This window comes from Bos javanicus, chromosome 19 (assembly GCF_032452875.1).
Source record: "Bos javanicus breed banteng chromosome 19, ARS-OSU_banteng_1.0, whole genome shotgun sequence".
NCBI lineage: Eukaryota > Metazoa > Chordata > Mammalia > Artiodactyla > Bovidae > Bos > Bos javanicus.
In genome coordinates, this window is record NC_083886.1 from 38,979,503 (window position 1) to 39,002,822 (window position 23,320).

The 23,320-nt window shown below is 43.0% G+C and overlaps 1 protein-coding gene across 2 annotated transcripts; it reads left to right on the forward strand.

Annotated features, from left to right (window-relative positions):
* Nucleotides 1-14,432: 14,432 nt before the first annotated feature.
* SNF8 (SNF8 subunit of ESCRT-II) lies at nt 14,433-22,009 on the forward strand. Of its 2 annotated transcripts, none has more exons than XM_061391472.1 (8): nt 14,433-14,585; nt 14,939-14,989; nt 16,960-17,098; nt 17,924-18,028; nt 18,633-18,705; nt 19,655-19,796; nt 20,642-20,716; nt 21,736-22,009. In XM_061391472.1, the coding sequence occupies exons 1-8, from the start codon at nt 14,532-14,534 to the stop codon at nt 21,871-21,873; spliced, it is 777 nt and encodes a 258-aa protein (XP_061247456.1). In that variant the 5' UTR covers nt 14,433-14,531; the 3' UTR covers nt 21,874-22,009. The 2 variants fall into 2 exon arrangements, with proteins under 2 accessions (XP_061247456.1, XP_061247457.1); XM_061391473.1 differs by lacking the exon at nt 21,736-22,009 and adding an exon at nt 20,876-20,986.
* The last annotated feature ends 1,311 nt before the right edge of the window (nt 22,010-23,320 follow it).

A 23,320-nucleotide genomic window follows, 5' to 3' on the forward strand; every position in this document is an offset into this window, starting at 1 on the left:
CTTATGTGTCTACTGATGACTAACTGGACGTTTGTCTGTGTGTGCACTACTCAGTGAAAAGGAGGTATGGCTCTTACCTATCTGTTAATTCATCTATTGTTTCCATGAACACTTATTGGAAACCTAACACAGGCAGGGATTATGCTTAACACTGCGTATACAGCAATGATGGAAACAGACACAATCATTGTCCCCAAGGGTTTTACAGTCTAGTGATGGAGATGTACCTTAATCTTTATACAAACTGGGACTTCCCTGGTGGTCCAATGGCTAAGACTCTGCACTCCCAAAGCAGGGGGCCCAGGTTTGATCCCTAGTCAGGGAACTAGATCCCACAGCTGAAGATTTCTGCATGCAACAGAGAATCCATAGATGGAGTAGGCAATCAGGAGGGCCTCTCTGAGAAAATGACGTTTAAGCTGAATGAGATTTTTTTAAAATGTTTATTTCTTTTTGGCTGTGCTGGGTCTTCCTTGCTGTGTGGGCTTTTCTCTAGTTGCTGTGAGTGGGGGCTACTCTGTAGTTGTGACTTACTGGCTTCTCATCGTGGTGACGTCTTTGGTTGCGGAGCATAGCCTCTAGGGTGCTCAGGCTTCAGTAGCTGTGGCATGTGGGCTCTAGAGCTCATGTGCTCAGTTGCTTCGCAGCATGTGGGATCTTCCTAGACTAGGGATGGAACCCATGTTTCATGCATTGACAGGTGGATTCTTTACCACCGAACCACCAGGGAAACCCTAAGCTGAGTGAGATCTGAAGGATAAAATGGCCAACTGGTGAAGAGAGACAATAAATATTAGCCGGTAGTATTGTTCTATGGCAAAACGGGCAATGGGGTGGAGAGAAGAGCACAAGTGGAGACTGGGCAGATGGGCAGAAGCAGGGCCTCAAAGGCCACATTAAAGCTTTGGGATTTTATCCTTAGTGTAAGGGCAGGTCCTTGAAGGAGTGTGAGCAGGGGGAAGTTAGAGAAGATCTATTGCATCTCCAATCATACTGATGATGGTGAGAATTATATTGAGATAAAGAGGAATGAACATGAAATGCCTCTTGCAGGATTCCAGATTTCACACTACGGAGATGGCAGGGAAGGTGAAGCAAAGTGGGAGAACTCAGTGTGTCCAAAAGTCAATACCTCTTTCTTTCTGCATTTCAAGACTTTCCCACCTTGGTGTGCTGCCTTCTCTCACTGCCCTGCATCCACAGAAAGCAAGGCTGTCTCTCCTTCCCACTTAGTTATCTTTGCTAATGTCCCCCTCAGAGAAGGCAATGGCACCCCACTCCAGTACTTTTGCCTGGAAAATCCCACGGACGGAGGAGCCTGTTAGGCTGCAGTCCATGGGGTCGCTAAGAGTCAGACACGACTGAGCAACTTCACTTTCACTTTTCACTTTCATGCATTGGAGAAGGAAATGGCAACCCACTCCAGTGTTCTTGCCTGGAGAATCCCAGGGATAGGGGAGCCTGGTGGGCTGCCATCTATGGGGTCGCACAGAGTCGGACACAACTGAAGTGACTTAGCATAGCAATGTCCCCCTATCCCCTTGATCTAGTCACGTTTTAGCAAACTATAGTCAAACACACCTAGATTCAAATCACTCTCTAGGTCTGTGACTTGGCAAGTTAGTTCCTCCCTCTCTCTGATGCTCAGTTTCTTGTCTGTAAAAAGATTAAAAAGTACTCACTTCATAGAGTTGAAGAATTTTAAGATAATGCTTGGCACAAAGTAACTTTTGTTATTATTCTTCACACATGAAGCATCAATTTAAAAACATGGGGTGGGGGTATTAGGACTTCTCTGGTGGTCCAGTGGTTAAGACTGCGCTTCTGGCTTCTGGTTCAAGATTGTCGAGTAGAAGGACGTGCACTCATCCCTAAAAAAAAAGCAACAAAATTGCAACTAGTTGCTGAACAACCATGGACAGGAGGACGCTGGATCCACCAAAAAAGATACCCCACGCCCAAAGACAAAGAAGAAGCCACAAAGAGATGGTAGCAGGGTCACAATCACGATAAAATCAAATCCCATACTCGGCCAAGTGGGTGACCCACAAACTGGAGAACAATAATATCAAAGAAAATCTCCCACTGTTGTGAAGGTTCTGAGCCCCACGTAAGGCTTCCCAGCTTAGGGATCCAGCAAAGGGACTGGGAATTCCCAGGGAATCTGACTTTGAAGGACAGCCACATTTGATTACAGGACTTCTACAGGACTAGGGGAAACAGAGACTCAACTCTTGAAGGGCACAAACAAAATCTGTGTGCACCAAGACCCGAGGGAAACACATGTATACCTGTGGTGGATTCATTTCGATATTTGGCAAAACCAATTAAAAAAAAAAAGCCCAGAGGGAAAGGAACAGTGACCCCACAGGAGACTGAACCAGACCTATTTGCTAGTGTTGGAGGGCCTCCTGTGGATGCGTGGGTTGGCAGTGATTCACCACAGGGATGGGGCCTTGGCAGCAGCAGTCCTGAGGCCCATGGCTTAAGTCCTCTTGGAGTTCACCATTAACCCTACCATAGAGCCCAGAGACCCCAAGGCTGGGTGGCCTCAAGCCAAACAACTTAAAGGGAGGGATCAACTTCACCCATCAAGAGATAATTGGATTAAAGCTTTACTGAGCAAGGCCCTACCCACCAGAACAAGACACAGTTTTCCCCACATAGTCCCTCCCATCAGGAAACTTACACAAGCCTCATTCACCAAAGGGCAGACAGCAGAAGTAAGAAGAATCACAATCTCACAGCAGTTAGAATGAAAATCACACCACAGAAAGTTAATCAGGATGAAAAAGCAGAGAGTTATGTCCCAGATGAAGGGATCTGATAAGACCCCAGAAAAACAACTAAATAAATGGAGATAGGCAACCTTCCAGAAAAAGAATTCAGAATGATAGTGAGGATGATCCAGGATCTTGGAAACAGAATGGAGAAGATACAAGAACTTTTATCAAAGACCTAGAAGAACGGTTCCCTGGTTGTTCAGACAGTAAAGAATCTGCCTGCAATGCAAGAGACTCAAATTTAATCCACTAGGTTGGGAAGATCCTCTGGAGAAGGAAATGGCTACCCACTCCAGTATTCTTGCCTGGAGAATTTCACAGACAGAGGAGCCTGGTGGTCTACAGTCCATGGAGTCACATGGACTGTAGTCCACGGGGTTGGGTCGCAAAGGGTAGGACATGACTGAATGACTAACACTCAGAAGAACTAAAAAACAAACAGAAATGAACAATATATTAGAAGGCATCAATAGAAGAATAAATGAGGCAGAAGAACAGTTAAGTGATCTGAAGAAAAGGATGGTGGGAATCATTACTGCAGAACAGAATATAGAAAAAAGAATGAAAAAAAAAAAAAAAGAAGACAGCCTAAGAGACCTCTGGGACAACATTAAAGGCACCAACATTTGCATTATAGGGTTCCAGAAGGAAAAGAGAGAAAGGACCTGAGAAAATATTTGAAGAGATATTAGCTGAAAGCTTTCCTAATATGGGAAAGGAAATAGTCAACCAAGTCCAGGAAGCACAGAGAGTCCCAGGCAGGACAAACCCAAGGAGGAACACACCGAGACACATGGTAATCAAACTGACAAAAAGTGAAGACAAAGATAAAACACTAAAAGCAACAAGGGAAAAACAACAAATAAAAAGAAACTCCTGTAAGTTATCAGCTAATTTCTCAACAGAAACACTACAAGCCAGAGGGAATAGCAAGATTATTTAAAGTATTGAAAGGGAAGAACCTACAACCAAGAATACTCCACTCAGCAAGGAAAACTTTCCAGACAAGCAAAAGTTAAGAGAATTCAGCATCACCAAATCAGCTTTACAACAAATGATAAAGGAACTTCTCAAGGCAGGAAACACAAGAGAAGGAAAAGACCAACACAAAACAAACCCAAACAATTAACAAAATGATAATGTGCATGCTAAGTCACTTCAGTACAAGAGTACGATTCTTTGCAACCCCTCAGCCTCCTCTGCCCATGGGATTCTTCAAGCAAGAATACTGGTGTGGGTTGCCATGTCCTCCTCCAGGGGATCTTCCCGAGCCGGGATCAAACACACATCTCTTAAATCTCCTGCATTGGTAAGATGGTTTTTTACCCCTAATGCCACCCAGAGGACCATGTTGCTGCTGCTGCTAAGTCACTTCAGTCGTGTCTGACTCCGTGCGACTCCATAGATGGCAGTCCACCAGGCTCCCCCACCCCTGGGATTCTCCAGGCAAGAATACTGGAGTGGGTTGCCATTTCCTTCTCCACCCAGAGGACCATACATACCTATAATTACCTTAAGTGTAAATGGATTAAATGTACCAGTCAAAAGACATAGACTGGCTGGCTGGATGAAAATATGTACATGTATGCACTTCCACTTACAACACTTTACTTAACCCCCCAAATTGTATGTAACTATTTTATATTGTTAGGTTAATCATGTTTCCATTATGGCTTGCAACTGTAATTATCTTTTCTTTTTTGCCTGACTATTGATTGTGAAAGTTGATAAGCATCTTTTACTATTATAATTATGTAACTATTATTCACTTAATAGCATTGTATCATGACTGGCCAACAGAAAATGATAGAATTCTAAATCACTAAAACTACTGTTTAATAGAAAAACCTGCAATCACTTTTTAAAATTCAGATGCATATCAGAATTATCTCGGACTTTTTTGAAAAATACAAATGCCCAGGTATTGCTTTTTTTCCTCCGAAGATCCAGATGTGTTTCTAATGAGCAGCTATATTTAAAAACAATTAGACTATATGAAGATTTTTTACTTTTATCTAGTTTGTTTCACTTTTTCTATTTCTTTTTTTTTCACTTTTTCTATTTCATATTCAGTGTTCCCATTTAATTTAGCTTATGTTTTCCAATTTCTCCATCTTTTTTTTTTATGTTCTTTCTCAAGCCTTTATCAAGCATACTAGAAAAGTTTTTGTATTCATCAGTCAGTCAGTTCAATTCAGTCGCTCAGTCATGTCCTACTCTTTGCACCCCCGAGGACTCCAGCACACCAGGTTTCCCTGTCCAACACCAACTCCCAGAGTTTACTCAAACTCATGTCTGTCGCATCAGTGATGCCATCCAACCATCTCATCCTCTGTCATTCCCTTCTCCTCCCGCCTTCAATCTTTCCCAGCATCAGGGTCTTTTCCAATGAGTCAGTTCTTCGAATCAGGTGGCCAAAGTATCGGAGTTTCAGCTTCAGCATCAATCCTTCCAATGCATATTCAGGACTGATTTCCTTTAGGATGAACTGCTTGGATCTCCTTGTGGTCTAGTTCGGTTCAGTTTAGTCGCTCAGTTGTGTCCGACTCTTTGCGACCCCATGAATCACAGCACACAGGCCTCCCTGTCCATCACCAACTCCTGGAGTTCACACAAACTCATGTCCATCAAGTCGGTGATGCCATCCAGCCATCTCATCCTCCGTCATCCCCTTCTCCTCCTGCCCCCAATCCCTCCCAGCATTGGGGTCTTTTCCAATGAGTCAACTCTTCACATGAGGTGGCCAAAGTATTGGAGTTTCAGCTTTAGCATCAGTTCTTCCAACAAACACCCAGGACTGATCTCCTTTAGGATGGACTGGTTAGACCTCCTTGCAATCCAAGGGACTCTCAAGAGTCTTCTCCAACACCACAGTTCAAAAGCATCAATTCTTTGGCGCTCAGCTTTCTTCACAGTCCAACTCTCACATCCATACATGACCACTGGAAAAAACCATAGCCTTGACTAGATGTACCTTTGTTGGCAAAGTAATGTCTCTGCTTTTGAATATGCTATCTAGGTTGGTCATAACTTTCCTTCCAAGGAGTAAGCGTCTTTTAATTTCATGGCTGCAGTCATCATCTGCACTGATTTTGGAGCCCCCCAAAAATAAAGTCTGACACTGTTTCCACTGTTTCCCCATCTATTTCCCAGGAAGTGATGGGACCAGATGCCATGCTCTTCGTTTTCTGAATGTTGAGCTTTAAGCCAACTTTTTCACTCTCCTCTTTCACTTTCCTCAAGAGGCGTTTTAGTTCCTCTTCACTTTCTGCCATAAGGGTGGTGTCATCTGCATATCTGAGGATTTTTGTCCCGGCAATCTTGATTCCAGCTTGTGCTTCTTCCAGCCCAGCATTTCTCATGATGTACTCTGCATATAAGTTAAATAAGCAATAATAAGTGACAATATACAGCCATGACGTACTCTTTTTCCTACTTGGAACCAGTCTGTTGTTCCATGTCCAGTTCTGTCACTTCCTGACCTGCATACAGGTTTCTGAAGAGGCAAGTCAGGTGGTCTGGTATTTCCATCTCTTTCATAATTTCCCACAGTTTATTGTGATCCACACAGTCAAAGGCTTTGGCATAGTCAATAAAGCAGAAATAGATGTTTTTCTGAAACTCTCTTGCTTTTTCAATGATCCAGCGGATGTTGGCAATTTGATCTCTGGTTCTTCTGCCTTTTCTAAAACCAGCTTGAACATCTGAAAGTTCATGGTTCACGTATTGGTGAAGCCTGGCTTGGAGAATTTTGAGCATTACTTTACTAGCGTGTGAGATGAGTGCAATTGGTTTGAGCATTCTTTGGCATTGCCTTTCTTTGGCATTGGAACAAAAACTGACCTTTTCCAGTTCTGTGGCCACTGCTGAGTTTTCCAAATTTGCTGGCATATTGAGTGCAGCACTTTCACAGCATCATCTTTCAGGATTTGAAATAGCTCAACTGGAATTCCATCACCTCCACTAGCTTTGTTCATAGTGATGCTTTCTAAGGCCCACTTGACTTCACATTCCAGGATGTCTGGCTCTAGGTGAGTGATCACACCATCATGATTATCTGGGTCGTGAAGATCTCTTTTGTATAGTTCTTCTGTGTATTCTTGCCACCTCTTCTTAAAATCTTCTGCTTCTGTTAGGTCCCTACCATTTCTGTCCTTTATCGAGCCCATCTTTGCATGGAATGTTCCCTTGGTATCTCTAATTTTCTTGAAGAGATCTCTAGTCTTTCCCATCCTGTTGTTTTCCTCTATTTCTTTGCACTGATCGCTGAGGAAGGCTTTCTTATCTCTCCTTGCTATTCTTTGGAACTCTACATTCAGATGCTTATATCTTTCCTTTTCTCCTTTGCTTTTCGCTTCTCTTCTTTTCACAGCTATTTGTAAGGCCTCCCCAGACAGCCATTTTGCCCTTTTGCATTTCTTTTCCATGGGGATGGTCTTGATCCTTGTCTCCTGTACAATGTTACGAACCTCCATCCATAGTTCATCAGGCACTCTGTCTATCAGATCTAGTCCCTTAAATCTATTTCTCACTTCCACTGTATAATCATAAGGGATTTGATTTAGGTCATACCTGAATGGTCTAGTGGTTTTCCCCACTTTCTTCAATTTCAGTCTGAATTTGGCAATAAGGAGTTCATGATCTGAGCCACAGTCAGCTCCTGGTCTTGTTTTTGCTGACTGTATAGAGATTCTCCATCGGTCCAAGGGACTCTCAGAAGTCTTCTCCAATACCACAGTTCAAAACCATCAATTCTTTGGTGCTCAGCTTTCTTTATAGTCCAACTCTCACATTTATACATGACTACTTGAAAAACCATAGCTTTGACTAGATGGATCTTTTTAGTAAAGTAATGTCTCTGCTTTTTAATATGCTGTGTTGGTTGGTCGGAGCTTTTCTTCCAAGGAGCAAGCGTCTTTTAATTTCATGGCTGCAGTCACCATCTGCAGTGATTTTGGAGCCCAAAAAAATAAAGTCTGTCACTGTTTCCATTGTTTTCCCGTCTATTTGCCATGAAGTGATGGGACCAGATGCCATGATCTTAGTTTTCTGAATATTGAGTTTTAAGGCAACTTTTTCACTCTCCACTTTCACTTTCATCAAGAGGCTTTTTATTTCCTCTTCACTTTCTGCCATAAGGGTGGTGTCATCTGCCTATCTGAGGTTATTGATATTTCTCCCGGCCATCTTGACTCCAGCTTGTGCTTCATCTAGCACGGCATTTCGCATGATGTATTCTGCATGTACGTTAAATAAGCAGGGTGACAATATACAGCCTTGACGTACTCCTTTTCCTATTTGGAACCAGTCTGTTGTTCCATGTCCAGTTCTAACTGTTGCTTCCTGACCTGCATACAGATTTCTCAAGAGGCAGGTCAGGTGGTCTGGTATTCCCGTCTCTTTCAGAATTTTCCACAGTTTATAGTGATCCACACAGTCAAAGATTTTGGCAGTCAATAAAGCAGAAATAGATGTTTTTCTGGAACTCTCTTGCTTTTTCCATGATCCAGCGGATGTTGGCAATTTGATCTCTGGTTCCTCTGCCTTTTCTAAAACCAGCTTGAATATCAGGAAGTTCACGGTTCACGTACTGTTGAAGCCTGGCTTGGAGAATTTTGAGTATTACTTTGCTAGTGTGTGAGATGAGTGCAATTGTGCCGTAGTTTGAACGTTCTTTGGCATTGCCTTTCTTTGGGACTGGGATGAAAACTGACATATTCCAGTCCTGTGGCCACCTCTGAGTTTTCCAGATTTGCTCGCGTATTGAGTGCAACACTTTCACAGCATCATCTTTTAGGATTTGAAATAGCTCCACTGGAATTCCATCACCTCCACTAGCTTTGTTCTTAGTGATTCAAGTGGGCTTCCTAAGGCCACTTGACTTCACATTCCAGGATGTCTGGCTCTAGGTGAGTGATCACACCATCGTGGTTATCTGGGTCATCTTTTTTGTATAGTTCTTCTGTGTATTCATATGTATACATAAAAAATATATATAATATACATTTTGGAAAACTTACAATCTTTGACTAGCTAAACAATTTATGACATTTTGATTCTACTTGTTTGACTTAATATGAATAGAATGCTAGATTTCTAATTTATATTCACTCAAAACTTTGATATAGTTTCATGTATTTTGGTATCTAGTAGTATTACCGATTAAAGTCTGGAAAGTTTATTATCTTACTGATTTTTAAAAAAAATTTGAATGAGGCTTGAAACTTCGAATCTAATGCAGAGAATATAAAGAAATACTATGTTGCAAAAAAAAAAGAAAAATGGGAATTTAGACCATCAAGTTTTTGCACTTGGTCTTATGTCCCTGGATATTTTCCTGTGTTTCCTAGTTTTTAGTCTATGGGAACTTGAATAGAACTTGTATCCTACTCTTGTGTGAAAACTGTATAAATCTTAATTATGTTGAACTGGTTCATAATGCTTTTCAGGTCTACTATATCCTTCTACTTCTCTGTATATTCATTTTATTAATTCTTGAGAGTTTGATATTAAAACTCCAACTAAAAATCTTAATTTATCTACTTAAAAACTAATTTCAATATATAGTGGATCTATATGTAACCTTGTTCTGTATTTTCCAAGTCTCCTGTATGTATTATCATATTTTCATAATTAAAAAAACAAAACAAAAAATACTGTGCTTCCACTGCAGAGGTAAATGGTTTTATCCCTGCACAGTGAAGTTTTTCATGCTGCATGTAGGGGCGAAAAAAAAAAAACCAAAAACCTTAAAGTTATTAGTTTAAATTCAGGGACTGGGAAACTGGATTGGCTGAATGGCTGGGCTGGTAAACCAAATAAGCTAAGTGCTGCTACTGCTAAGTCACTTCAGTCGTGTCCGACCCTGTGTGACCCCATAGACCGCAGCCCACCAGGCTCCCCGTCCCTGGGATTCTCCAGGCAAGAACACTGGAGTGGGCTGCCATTTCCTTCTCCAATGCATGAAAGTGAAAAGTGAAAGTGAAGTCGCTCAGTCGTGTCCGACTCTTAGCGACCCCATGGACTGCAGCCTACCAGGCTTCTCCGTCCGTGGGATTTTCCAGGCAAGAGTACTGGAGTGGGGTGCCATTGCCTTCTCCGAAGCTAAGAGAGGACCCTGTAAAACAAGGGGAAAGATTGGGACTGTGAAAATGGGAAAGAAATGTGACCCTAAAGGCATTCTGATGACCAAATAAAACTCCCTGGAGAACTGAATTTGCCTGAGGGCTGCCAGTTTGCAATCTCTTCCAGTTGTAACATTTTGGGTTTCCTTTCCTTTAACCTCCTTGAGTTCTAAAAGTATGCATCACACAATTTAGAGCATGCCTTTATTCAGAGGATATATTTTAGTGATTCTCCATGATAGAGCTGACTGCATTGAGGAGGAGTTTGGATCTGTATTTCTGCAATCTTGGGTGTCTCTGTGAGTCAATGAATCTGAAAGGGTTATTTTAAAAAGTTTTGTACAACTGTCTTACAAATGCCAGACATTTGTGCTCAGGACTTTTAAACATCTTTTTTTTCAACTTTTGGTGTTTTTTTTTACTCTTGTTTTTGTTCATACTTGTAAATATCAGTTTTTAAAAATCATGGTGATCTCATTTAATTTAAAGCCTCATCACAATCCTTCAAGATAATGGTAATGTAATAGCTGTTAACTACGCACTATACTGCCTCCATGAGGCAGAGAATTATAAGCCCATGCTCTAAGCCATTTTGCAGTAAGACCCAGACTCACTAGTCACTTAAAGCAAGTGAGGGCATCTGGGTTGGTCAGCATTCAATGGTGTACTGAACCAAAGTGCTTCTAAGAGCATTGTGAAATTGGCAGTAATTTTGTGAGCAGGTTGCAAAAGCATTGATAACTTGAAACAATAGCTTGAAAGGGCATACTTAGAGTATTTACACTATGGAAATTGGCAAATGCTATAAATCAGATCACCTCTCTTCCAACCTAGAGAGGTGATTATTTACCAGCACATTATTGGTCAACAAACTTTCTCTTATAGAGGAGAACAAATGTATATGAAGAAGGAATAAGCATGTCTGCTCATGGGTGCCAATGAAGTTTATCAAGGGCCAATGTGTGTACTTCAAGAAGCATGCGTGCATTTGAAGGTGCGGGCGTGCTAAGTCTCTTCAGTCGTGTATGACTCTTTGTGACCCTATGGACTGTAGCCCGTCAGGCTCATCTGCCCATGGGGATTCTCCAGGCAAGAATATTGGAGTGGGTTGCCATGCCCTCCTCAGGGTATCTTCCCAACCCAGGGTTCACTTCAGTTCAGTCACTCAGTCGTGTCCGACTCGGCAACCCCATGAACCGCAGCACACCAGGCCTCCCTGTCTATCACCAACTGCTGGAGTCTACCCAAACCCATGTCCATTGAGTTGGTGATACCATCCAACCATCTCATCCTCTGTCGTCCCCTTTTCTTGCCCTCAATCCTTCCCAGCATCAGGGTCTTTTCAAATGAGTCAGCTCTTTGCAACAGGTGGCCAAAGTATTGGAGTTTCAGCTTCAGTATCAGTCCTTCCAATGAACACCCAGGACTGATCTCCTTTAGGATGGACTGGTTGGATCTCCTTGCAGTCCAAGGGATTCTCAAGAGTCTTCTCCAACACCACAGTTCTCTGAAGTAATGAGTGTGAGTGAGGGGGTCAGTTTGTACATGTTAAGGAGTCACAGAGTGAAAAATGAGGTCAGTGTGTCTAGATGGCATCAGTGAGGATCTAAAGGACTGAGTCTTTTGTGTTAAGCAGCGGTATAGTAAAAGTATGAAAATATGAGCTCAAAATCAATGTGTGTATGTATGAGGTTAGCGTGTTTTTCATAGTCAGGGGTGGGTAGGTATAATGGAGGATTGCGTGTATATGAAAGAGTGTCAAATATATGTGTTGGAGGGGACAAATCTGTGTTTGTGAAAGTAAGTTTGTGTTTAAGGGGGCTTATGTTATCTATGTTCAGTATCTGAGGGTATGCATCAGAATGAACCTAAAGGTATGACTATGATAGCCTGAATAACTGTTTCAGCCTTAGTCCTTGAACCCATTAACATTACATTCTGCTTCAAAAGAGACGAAAATACAAAATAACAGTGCTGAATATTTTTAGCACGATAGAGCATTATTTCTCTACCTAGAAGCAGGTAGCCTAGGGCTGGTGTGACAGCTTGTCCCATAAAATCCTCAGGGACCTAGACTCTTTGGGCTCATGCTCCACCATCCCTCAAGGCCCCAAATGCCAACTAAATATCCTGTCACCTATCTCTGCTCCCATCCTCTTTGTTTCCTGAGGCTGTGCCGTGTGGCACACACAATCTTAGTTCCCCCATCTGTGCCCCCTGAATTGGGAGCACAGGGTCTTAACCACTGGACCGCCAGGGAAGTCCCTGCTCCCATCCTCTTTTTTTTTTTTTTGCTGCTCTGGGTCTTCACTGTGGCACCATGGGCTTCTTTTGTTAAAAGGCTTAGTGGCTCTGCAGCATCTAGGATCTTAGTTCCTGAACAGGGATGGACCTGCATCCTCCTCTTTGCAAGGTGGATTCCTAACCACTAGACCACCAAGGAAGTCCCTCAGGTCCTCTTTTTATCCTTTTACTTGAAAACACTCTGGTAACATTAGTCACATTCATGGTTTTGCCTTGACCTATAGCCCAGCCCATATCTTTGCGCAGAACTTCAAATTCTGTCAGTCTATCTGACAGAATATTCAGTATATCTGAATATCAGTATATTCAGTATATATCAGAATATCAGATATTCAGTATATCTGAATGACAATTGGCCATCTCTCCTGTGATGTCACACAAACCTCAATTTCAGCATTTTCAAAACCACTCAGTTATTTTCTCAACTTCATCTTGTAGTCTGTTTTACCTCTCTGAATGGCACCACCCTGTTGCCTAAGCCAGGAAGTTGAACATCCTGCTAAGTTTTCCCACCCACTCTGCCCCCATCTCAGGCTTCCCTGGTAGCTTAGCTGGTAAAGAATCTGCCTGTTAATGCGGGAGACCTGGATTCGATCCCTGGTTTGGGAAGATCCCCTGGAGAAGGGAACAGCTACCCACTCCAGTATTCTGGCCTGGAGAATTCCACAGACTGTATAGTCCGTGGGGGTCACAAAGAATCAGACACGACTGAGCAACTTTCACTCGGTGCCCCCATCTCATCAGTTTTACCATCCCACCTTAATATGTCCTGAATTTGTCCCATTCTCGCTATCCTTAAGGCCACCATCTTAGTTCCCCCCTTACCATTTCTTCTTTGGACTGCTACAACTGACTCAAAAATTAAGTCTAGGTTGCCACTAATTTTCCTGTAACAAAAATTTATTACTACTCTCTGATTTAAGAAACCTCCATTGGCTCCTCCAAACCTCTACTGGCTCCTCCTTTGCAAGACTCAATAATGTTATGGAAATCACCTACTTTAAAAAAAAAAAGTGAAAGTGTTAGTCGCTTAGTCCTGTCTCCCTCTGCAATCTCAAGAACTGTAGCCCGCCAGGCTCTTCTGTCTATGCGATTTTCCAGGCAAGCACACTGGAATGGATAGCAATTCCCTTCTCCAGGGGATCTTCCTGACCCAGGGATCAAACTCAGGTCTCCTGCATTGCAGGCAGATTCTTTACCATCTGAGCCACAAGGAAAGCCCTTGGAAATCACATATGGAGCTTTCTAAACACACAGAAAACTGATTGTATCACAGACCTGATGAATAACAAACACAGCTGATATTCATGAGCTTTGTTCTTTATTTTCTGGCTTATTTCTCATAACTTCATGAGTAGGTATTACTCTTTCACAACTGTGGATGGAACACAAGTGATTAAGGTATTTGCCTGAAGTTCCCTGGTGGCTCAGCGATAAAGAATCCGCCTGCCAATGCAAGAGACACGAGTTCCATCTCTGGGTGGGGAAGATTCACCTGGAGAAGAAAATGGCAACCCACTCCAGCAAATCCCTTGGACAGAGGAGGCTGGCCGGCTATGGTCCATGGGGTCTTGCGAGTAGCACACAACTTGCGGCTCAGACGGTAAAGCGTCTTGCCTGCAGTACGGGAGACCCGGGTTCGATCCCTGGGTTGGGAAGATCCCCTGGAGAAGGAAATGGCAACCCACTCCAGTATTCTTGCCTGGAAAATTACATGGACTGAGGAGCCTGGTAGGCTACAGTCCATGGGGTCGCAAAGAGTCGGACACGACTGAGCGACTTCACTTCACTTAAAGAGACTAAACAACTGGATCATATGTAGTGGAAGCTACGAGCTAGATAAACTAATTTCAGAGTCCAAATTCTTAACTGTAAGGCATTCCCCAGTCAGAAGCTCTGAATGATTCCAAAAGGTAAACCCTATTAGCATAGAATGGATTGCTGTATGCTTGATACGGAATCCTTGGTATCCAACTCAGCGTATGGCACTCGGCAGACATCCAGTGAGCAGTGGCGGACCTCCACCTGGAAGCTGGGGTGGCAGTTGAGGACGGCCACAGGAAGTTAAGAGGATCCGAGGAGTACACGTGGGTGGGAACACCCGGCCGCAGTTTTGCAGCTCCTTCTCGGCGCAAGAGGCGGGGCCGCTGGGCCCCTGGCGGTGGGCGATATCAGCCCCGCAGCCGGAAGTCTGGACGTAACTTCCGTCGCGCGAAGATGACGTACGACACGCGCTTCCGCGTCGGGGAGCCGGTGGCGGATCCCGGGAAGTGGAGACCCGGGGTCCCGGCAGCGGGGCGGCCCGCGGGCCACGGCGGGGATGCACCGTCGTGGGGTGGGAGCTGGCGCCATCGCCAAGAAGAAGCTTGCCGAGGTGAGGGGAAGAAGGCGGACCCACAGCCACCCCTGACTCGCGAGAGACAAATCTCTCCGAGCAGAGCTCTATACCCTCAAATAGCCTCCCGAAAGAATTTGACGCGGGCTTCTCGGATCCCGGGGAGCTGAGTTTCTCCAGCTTCCGGTGGATTGGAATGGCACCATCCCCAGACCCATCAGTCCTTTTCCCCACGCCCCTCAATTTGATTACAAGGGAGTCGTCTGTTCCCTCCTCTCCCTAAGAAAAACCATTTGCGAGACCCTCCTCTTTTCATACTTCTGCGGAAGCGATACAAGTGGGAGCCCCCAGCATCCATTCTCTCAACTCATCCTGGTCTCTTTGCCTGACAGGCCAAGTACAAGGAGCGAGGGACTGTCTTGGCTGAGGACCAGCTGGCCCAGGTGAGTAGGTTGGAGGGCTCCAGGTAGCAAGAGAGATCCCACGAGGCTGGGCAGGACCCCTCTGATATAAACCAGAGTGTCTGAATCAACCAAAAATAGAATATTTGGCAAATCCTGATTTCTGTGCTGCTCAGATCATTTAGGTGACTTGCTAATAACAACGATAGCTGACATCTTTGAATGATTACCTACTTTCAGCATCCCAGGCATATGTCCATTTTCTTTAGGTACGCTGTCTTTTTCATTCCTCTTGACAGTTCTATCAAGAAAGAACTCTGTTCTTTGCAGTTTAGAATTGAGGGCGCTGAGGTGTTAAGTGCTTTATCCAAGGTTACATAGATAGTAAGTGGTAGAAGATTTCACTTGGTAAGTAAGTGGTAGAAAACTTAAGCCATGTCAGTGGCTGAAGATTTCCTATTGTGTGAATGCTTCAAATTTGATTATTAGGCGCGTCTTTGATTTGGGTCTTTTGAGTTTTTACTTTAAATGCCAAAGAATAACATGGAAATATTGCCTAACCTCTGGCACCCACCACCATCACATCTAGGTGTGTACCAGAAGTGTGTGACAGTGATGAGGGTGTGGTTCCTACAGTTTCCTTCTCTAGTATTTCCTTCTCTGTACATGCCCTCTAGTGTACTCATTTATTTTTCCTGGTGAAGAAAAGGAGGCAGTAAGGCAGGGAAATGGGGCCCTTGAACTGAGGAAAGTAGGTAGACACAGGCTGTGCTCTTCAAAAAGTCCCAGTCATAGAGGGAGATCAACTGGAAATGGTGACTATAACAACATACACATTTTTAATAGGAGAAAATGAGAGGAGATGCTGGGCCAGGAGTGGTTATTCTTGGTGGGTTGAAGATAGGCTTTGTTAATTAGGGAAAGAGGAGTAATGCAAATAGGAAATCAGAATAGCCCCTGAAGCTAAAAAGAATGTAGCTTTAGAATGTAATGTGGTAGACTGTAGACTCAAAACCCTTCCTCAGAGATTCTTTATCCAGGGTTATCCTCAAGGAGGTCCTTGACCCAGAGATTCAACAACATGTTGATTCATGCCAGGCTTGCTTACTCCCCTATCTAGCTTTTCTGTCAGTTGCTGAAGATTTCCCACTGTGTGAATGCTGCAAAATTGATTATTAGGTGCATCTTCAATTAATTTCATTAGATTTTTAAAAATGATTTTATTTTATATTGGCATATAGTTGATTTACAATGTTCTGTTAGTTTCAAATGTACAGCATGTTGAGTCAGTTACACAATATCTATTCTTTTTCAGATTCTTTTCCCATATAGGTCATTATAGAATATTGAGTAGAGTTCCTTATGCTATACAGTAGGTCCTCGTTTGTAGGTCCTTCAGTTTAATAACATTCCCCACCCCCCCCCCACCCCGGGAAAAAGAAAAGCACTTACAACATATTATATAATGAGTTGTTAAGAGAGTAAATCCTAAGAGTTCTTATCACAAGGAAGAACGTTTTTTTTCTATTTCTTTAATTTTGTGTCTGTATGAGATGATGGATGTTCACTAAACTTAACTGTGATCATTTCATGATGTATGTGAGTCAGATAATTATGCCGTATAATGCCATATATACAGTGCTATAAGTCAATTTTATCTCAATAAAACTGGAAGAAAGTGAACGAATGAGTAAATACGAAATTTTTTAAAAAAGAAAGAATGGGAAAGAAAAAATTGTTAGATGCATACTGACTTTAGAACAGAAACACGTAGGGAAAAAAATGTGTATTTTAGAATTGAAGCAACATTACAGCATCTTGTTTCTGTTATAGCAGAACTGTGAAGGAGAGGCAGGAAAAAAAAGGAAGGGAACAGTTAACAGTATAATGGTAGTCCTGAAGACAGTAGGTTATTTCAGCCTTTGCTGTGCCACTGGCCCGGGGACCTACTCTTGGCATTTAGTTATCATTTGGTTGGGTTGCCCCTAACCTTCCCTTTGTTCATCCTGCAGATGTCAAAGCAGTTGGACATGTTCAAGACCAACCTGGAAGAATTTGCCAGCAAACACAAGCAGGAGATCCGGAAGAATCCTGAGTTCCGGGTGCAGTTTCAAGACATGTGTGCCACCATTGGCGTGGATCCTCTGGCCTGTAAGGAATCTGTAGGGGTACAGTGTTCTAGGGTTGCTAAGGGACAGAGCTCACCTAGTTGTCATCACTGTTGCTGGAACATCTTCTGTAAAGGCTTACAGGGAGATCCTAGCAGGATAGGGAGTACCTAGCAGGATAACTGAATGTCCAGTTTGATGGGAACGATGGAGAGGTTGGAGTGCAGGCTGAGTGGACAGTGTACATGATCTTCCCTGGAATGACGTGCTCTAAAACTTTTTTATGACTTTTTTCCCTTTATTAAAAAAAATTTTAGTTTTGATAAAAGTGGTATGTGTTTCAGTCAACAAAGAAAATAAAAGAAAATGAGAAAGAAGTCTCTTGACCCTGCCTGTTATTGCAGAGATAAAGTATGGTTAAGGTATATTTACTTTCTAGACATAGAAAGTAAATCATATTCACTTCATCATATTTATAAATTATTTTTTAAAGATATATGGGATTATGCTGTAATTACTACTTTATAACCTGCATTTTTTACTCAATAAAATATCTCCAGTGGACTTTCGAATACCAGGTCTGCTTATACTCTTAGCTTTGTCTAGACCATATATCCCATTGTATTTGACTCTGAGCCAGAGATATCAGCCAAATAGAACTGCTTTTTAGATTGCCCACCTTTAAAACTTTCTGAACCTGTTGTTTAGTAGGAATAACCAAGAGTCAGATGGTGTTGAGTATCCTGAGTCCAGAAGGGCTTAACACTGGGCAGAGAAGACTGCTCATATAGTAGATGTTTTAATCTAGCTTTGAAAGAAAAAGTTGTTAACTAATGAATAACCTAGCTGTTGTTTTTCTGTCTTTTAGCTGGAAAAGGATTTTGGTCTGAGATGCTAGGCGTGGGAGACTTCTATTACGAGCTGGGTGTCCAGATTATTGAAGTGTGCCTGGCCCTGAAGCACCGGAATGGAGGTGAGGGTGGTTGAATGGAGTCCTGTGGACTGGGCTTTGGGTTTCTCTGAGAAAGAAAAAAAAGTCTTGAAAAATGATCTTTCCAGTCTGGCAGTCTGCAGGCCAATAAGGTCTTGAGAAGCTGTTTGGTCCTGAGAAACACATTAGTGCTTCATGCAGTTGAATTCATGGCTGGTCTCCATGGCCAGCGGTAAACATCAAGGATTCTCTGTATTCTCCAAAGGTCTTTGGTCAGGAAAGCTTAGCTCCTAGTTGTTACAGAACATATAGGGAGGTAGAAAATAGGCCTTTCCTCCTGATAGATGATATGTCTGGATTATGATTTTCTCATTAGTAACCATAGGCCTGCTCTGCTTCTCCAAGGTGTGGTGATGTCAACGGAGTCTCTGTGCTACCCAAAATGTGACCTTCAAAATGGTCATCCAGTGGTGTCATCTTAATAAGCATACTGAATGGTCTTAAAGCTTAAAACCAGTTAGAAATCATTGGCTGTAGACACAGCCCTGGTGTCAAGAGAACATTTATAGTTTTTCAGATATGATGCTGACTTTTTTAAGTCATAAAGGTAATCCTTCAACTGCTTTCTGTCCCCCCTCTCCAATAGGTCTGATAACTTTGGAGGAACTGCATCAACAGGTGTTAAAAGGAAGGGGCAAATTCGCCCAGGATGTCAGCCAGTAGGTTTTGTCTTCCAACCTCTTGGAGTATAGAAAGGTCTTTAAAAATCAGGTGGAAATCTTTTCTCCTTACTGTTTGTAGATCTAGGTTAGTTTAGAAATCTTTTATTCCTCTTTATGATCAGAAGAAACATTTTTATTTTAGAAAACTGAAAAGAGATATAAAAAAAACCAAACCACCCATTGTTTCTCAGCTGAGAGATTATAACTATCAAACATTTTGACAGATTTCCTTCTAAGCATGCATAAATATGTCAATGTGTGTGTATGCACACACATTTTTTTTAATAAACATACTTGAGGGAGTGTATACTCTTGACATTATTTGTGGTCAAGGAGATTAGAGCAGGCACTGAGAAAGGCTGGGGAAAGGAGTTGAGCTCAGAAGATGGGGTCTAAATGGCCCTGGTTCACTAGCCTTTATACATGACTCCAATTTGAGAAAAGGTGAAAAAAGCTAATCAGTATGTAGACTGCATATGTGGTCTGCACATTTTCAGATGTGGGTTATCTTTTCTAATTTCAGTTAATTGTCAACTAAGAAATCAGAAAATCGAACACTGCTGGGTCTGAATTTCCAGATGGCAGTAATCAGCTGGGTTGCCCCCTTTCAAATGGATAAGCATTCTGTATTTTGCCATGGTTCACACTACTCCCTATTAAGTTCAGCTCGCTTATTCACATGTCCTGATGGGCTCCTGGAAGCATGTTTTTTTACCTCTGGTGTTGGAATGGCTTGCTGAATGGAAAGCCTGACTCCTCTACCATCTCCCTTGAACGTTCAGGCACCATTTGGTGCACTTTAACCCTGCCTTTTTACCAATGTAGTTAAATGTTGTACAGACATGTGAGTCTTCCATCAGGGTATCCTGCCTAGGGCAGAGCTGAAACTGCATTGTTGCTAGGTCTGGTCTGCCAGGGATCTTTATGCAGCTCTTCCTCACCTCAGAGACGACCTGATCAGGGCCATCAAGAAACTAAAGGCACTCGGCACTGGCTTCAGCATCATCCCTGTGGGTGGCACTTACCTCATTCAGTCTGTTCCTGCTGAGCTCAATATGGATCACACTGTGGTGCTGCAGCTGGCAGAGGTACTAGTGCGCCTTCTGAGAGAGAGTGTGTGTGAGTGTGCGCATGCATGTGCATGTGTGTGCATGACAGTCTAGGAAGGTATTTTCTGATCTCCTCCCCACCATCACTCATGCGTTTGCTGAAACTGTCTAACGGATGCACTACTCAGACCTGGTATTTAGCAGATGTTTATTGAGCAGCTACAGTGCAAAGCACTGGGCCAGGCTGGAGGGGCAAATAAAGATGGGTACCACATAGTTCCTGCTCTCAAAGAGCTCACATTCTAGTGGAGTAGTGGACAGGCATGCAGACAACTAACTGAATATCCTTGGTGAACAGATTTTTTTGATGTCTTTGTCCTGTTCCTTAATAGTGCCTTAAGCTGTACCATCTTCCTTCAGATCCTTATCATGTGTTTAGGGAAGACACGTTTTCAGTGCTATAATGGAGACTAGAACTGAACAAGGGAAGGGGCTTTTCTGGGTTGGGGAATGGTTCGGGTGAGGCTGGACAAGGGCTGAATTCTTAATTATTTTCAATTATGATCAGTTTTGATGATCATCATTCCTATCAGTTAATCATTCTGAATCTTTGCCATACTCTCGAGTTTGCTGATAAAAGTCTACATTAATATTTAGTACCAGGGATTCTACTTAAGACTGAGCACCTCAGTCTGCCTACCTCTCTCATCCTGAAAATCACTTCTTACTCTCTGCTGGGACCTCTAAACATTCTTTTCTGTGCTCCCTTAGGCTTTACCCAAGGGCAGGTCCCCCTACTGTCTGGATAAATTACTTGTCCCTGGGCAGATGCTGGATTCTAAGGGAAAGCACACACTTAACTCAGTCCCCATTCCTTCCTTCAGAAAAATGGCTATGTGACTGTCAGTGCTATCAAGGCCAGTCTTAAATGGGAGACGGAGCGAGCGCGGCAAGTGCTGGTACGTGACTTTTGGAATGGTTGAGAAAAGATGGGCCCCAGACGGGAGGAGGTGGGTAGACAGGTACCACTCAGGCAAGGGCTGCAGCTTCTTTCTGCTGACTTCTTGCCTTGAAGGCTGTTGCTACCACACAGAAGTAATCCCAGTGTTTCTCTGCAGATGGCACAGAGAGGTAGAACTCACAAAGGGGCTTCGAACACTGGCACACAGGTACAACCAGCCTGCCACTGCCACTGGGGAGTCACCAACACCTTCTCTCATGACCTGTAGAGCCTGGTCAGATGGTTAATGTGGTTTGACTAAAATTAGCAGTGGATACAGAGTGAAGGGAATTATTAACTAATGATATTAGATTTCTGTAATTAGTACATTTATATATAGTTTTATATATACAAGTTTCCTGGTACTAACCAAAGACTAGTGTGAAGAGAGAGTAGCATGAACATGTAGGAGCCCTGGCTTTCAGTATCCTTACCCAGGCAGTTAAATTAAAGACTTAACTTCATCTGTGAAGTGGGGATGACATAAACATTTGTTTAATAATATTGGGTCAAACCAACCCATCTGGAGCATATTTCCAGTTACAGGAACTATGAGTCCATTCTAATGCAGACTTTCCATTAACTTTTCCAAAAGGGTTTCCCTGTCTTGTAGCTGTCTGTTACCCTGTAAGTTAACTGAAAGTTAGTGATCTCCATTTGTTTTAGGGAATGGAGTTAGTGATTTACTCAAGGCCATGTAGCAAATGTTTCTGTGGCCCTACCTTCCTTCCACAACATCCCCCTTTGTCATGATCCTCTTTCCCAGCAGCACAGATTAAGCAACTTGGTAGTATTTCTCACACAGGGGGAAAAGATCTAGGTTAAACACATCATTCCAGTTTGGCTGTGTGGATATGTGAAGGCACTCTTGTAGATTTAGTTTGAAAACCCTACTGAAGCCAAGATAGGTTTGAGGGTTATATACCCTACTTTGTGGAAACTCCCCTTTCTCAACTGACTTTTTCCTTTTTCCACCAGGAACACCTGCTGAAGGAAGGGCTGGCTTGGCTGGACCTGCAGGCCCCAGGGGAGGCCCACTACTGGCTGCCAGCTCTTTTCACTGACCTCTACTCCCAGGAGATTACAGCAGAGGAGGCCAGAGAAGCGCTCCCTTGACTGGGAATGAAGTGGGCACAGCATCAGGCAGGGAGAAGAGGGAGGAGCTGGTGGTGAATAAAACCTGGACAACTTTGTTTTAAAAAAGAACCAAAAAAAACCCCCCCAAAAATTCCAAGTTTTTTTCTTCCCCTAATATTCTTCATTTATTACTTTATTATTTTTTTAAAGTGCCTTCACATTGCATTTTTATTGGAGAAAACCTTGTTTATCCACTAAGGATAACCTGAGTAACAGAAAACAGTGAGCACATATAAAATGACTTGCACAGGTCATCTACTATAAGGTCACGGTAGAACCGGGCCTAGAATGAAGGCTGTCTTGTCTCCTGGCTAAGACAGTCTAGTCTCTGTAGCCCTGAAACATAAATTCTAGTCTGTTAATTCCAACCCCTTCCTCATAAGATGTTCCTTATCTCAAATGAGCAGACCCTAATAGGCCAATAAACATTCACTTTCCCTCTTCCAGCTTCATCTGTAGAAGTTCCAGCTTATGGCCGCAGACTCGGCTGTGAGTGTTAAGGAAACACAGGTCAATGGTTGTTAGAGGAAAGAAAATGGAATTTGAGGGGAATCAACCAATAGTGGATACAGTATTTCTCAAATTCCTGACTGACTTTCCCTTCTATACTGATCACTAGGTCCCTCTAGCATTATTGGTGGGAATCACTTATTGAACACCCGTGAGACACCCAGTTTTATATACCTTTTATATAGTCCTCACAATGGTAAATGTCAAATAGGTGCCCTAACCTTTCAGGTGAGGAATCTTAATTGACAGGGGCCACCTACCACCTTAAGCAGAGCTCAAGTTAGAGCCTAGGCCAACTAACCCCAGAGCCCACACTTGCCTTTATCTAGCTTTGCATGGCACAGGTTAATAGATTTTATATTTAATTTCTTCCTATACAGATGGTCAATCCAGAGAAGCCTCTGTACCAGAAAGCAAGAGCCTTCCATAGCGAATAGAGAAGGTGATGAGCTGGGTGGCCAAAGTTAAGCTCTGTCTTCATGGTCTTTAATTCTAAATTCCCCAGGGTTGGTTTGCTGTCAGAAAACTGAAAACCCAATGGTTTGGGATATCCACATTGACACACCTTTCCCTTACCAAGGGGATATATAGTCTGAGCCTGTCTCTAGCTCTGCCTGTCCTTTAGGACATGTTCACTTCCAGAATAGGTATTTCTTTGGAAGCAACTGAGACCAAGGTGGCATTCCTCTCCTTGCCTGCCAAAGTTACAGCCTCAAAAAAAGGACTGTATTTCTGATGGATGGAAACTTCTTGTCATTAGCAGTCCTGCTTCCACACCATATCACGTAACCCAAGTTTCTGGCTTCCGATGAGCACTATCTTTATCCGACAGTTTCAGGCCTAGGTGAAAAGTTTGTCAAAATGATCACATTCTTCCTTTTACACAAACCCTCCCACACCCACAGGCGCTTCCTCC

Bases quoted from the DNA above. Each gene is read 5' to 3' on its own strand.
- SNF8 (XM_061391472.1), top strand. From the start codon at position 14,532: ATGCACCGTCGTGGGGTGGGAGCTGGCGCCATCGCCAAGAAGAAGCTT. The intron at 19,797-20,641 runs GTACTAGTGCGC...TCCTTCCTTCAG, and splicing joins TGGTGCTGCAGCTGGCAGAG to AAAAATGGCTATGTGACTGT. The intron at 20,717-21,735 runs GTACGTGACTTT...TTTTTCCACCAG, and splicing joins AGCGAGCGCGGCAAGTGCTG to GAACACCTGCTGAAGGAAGG.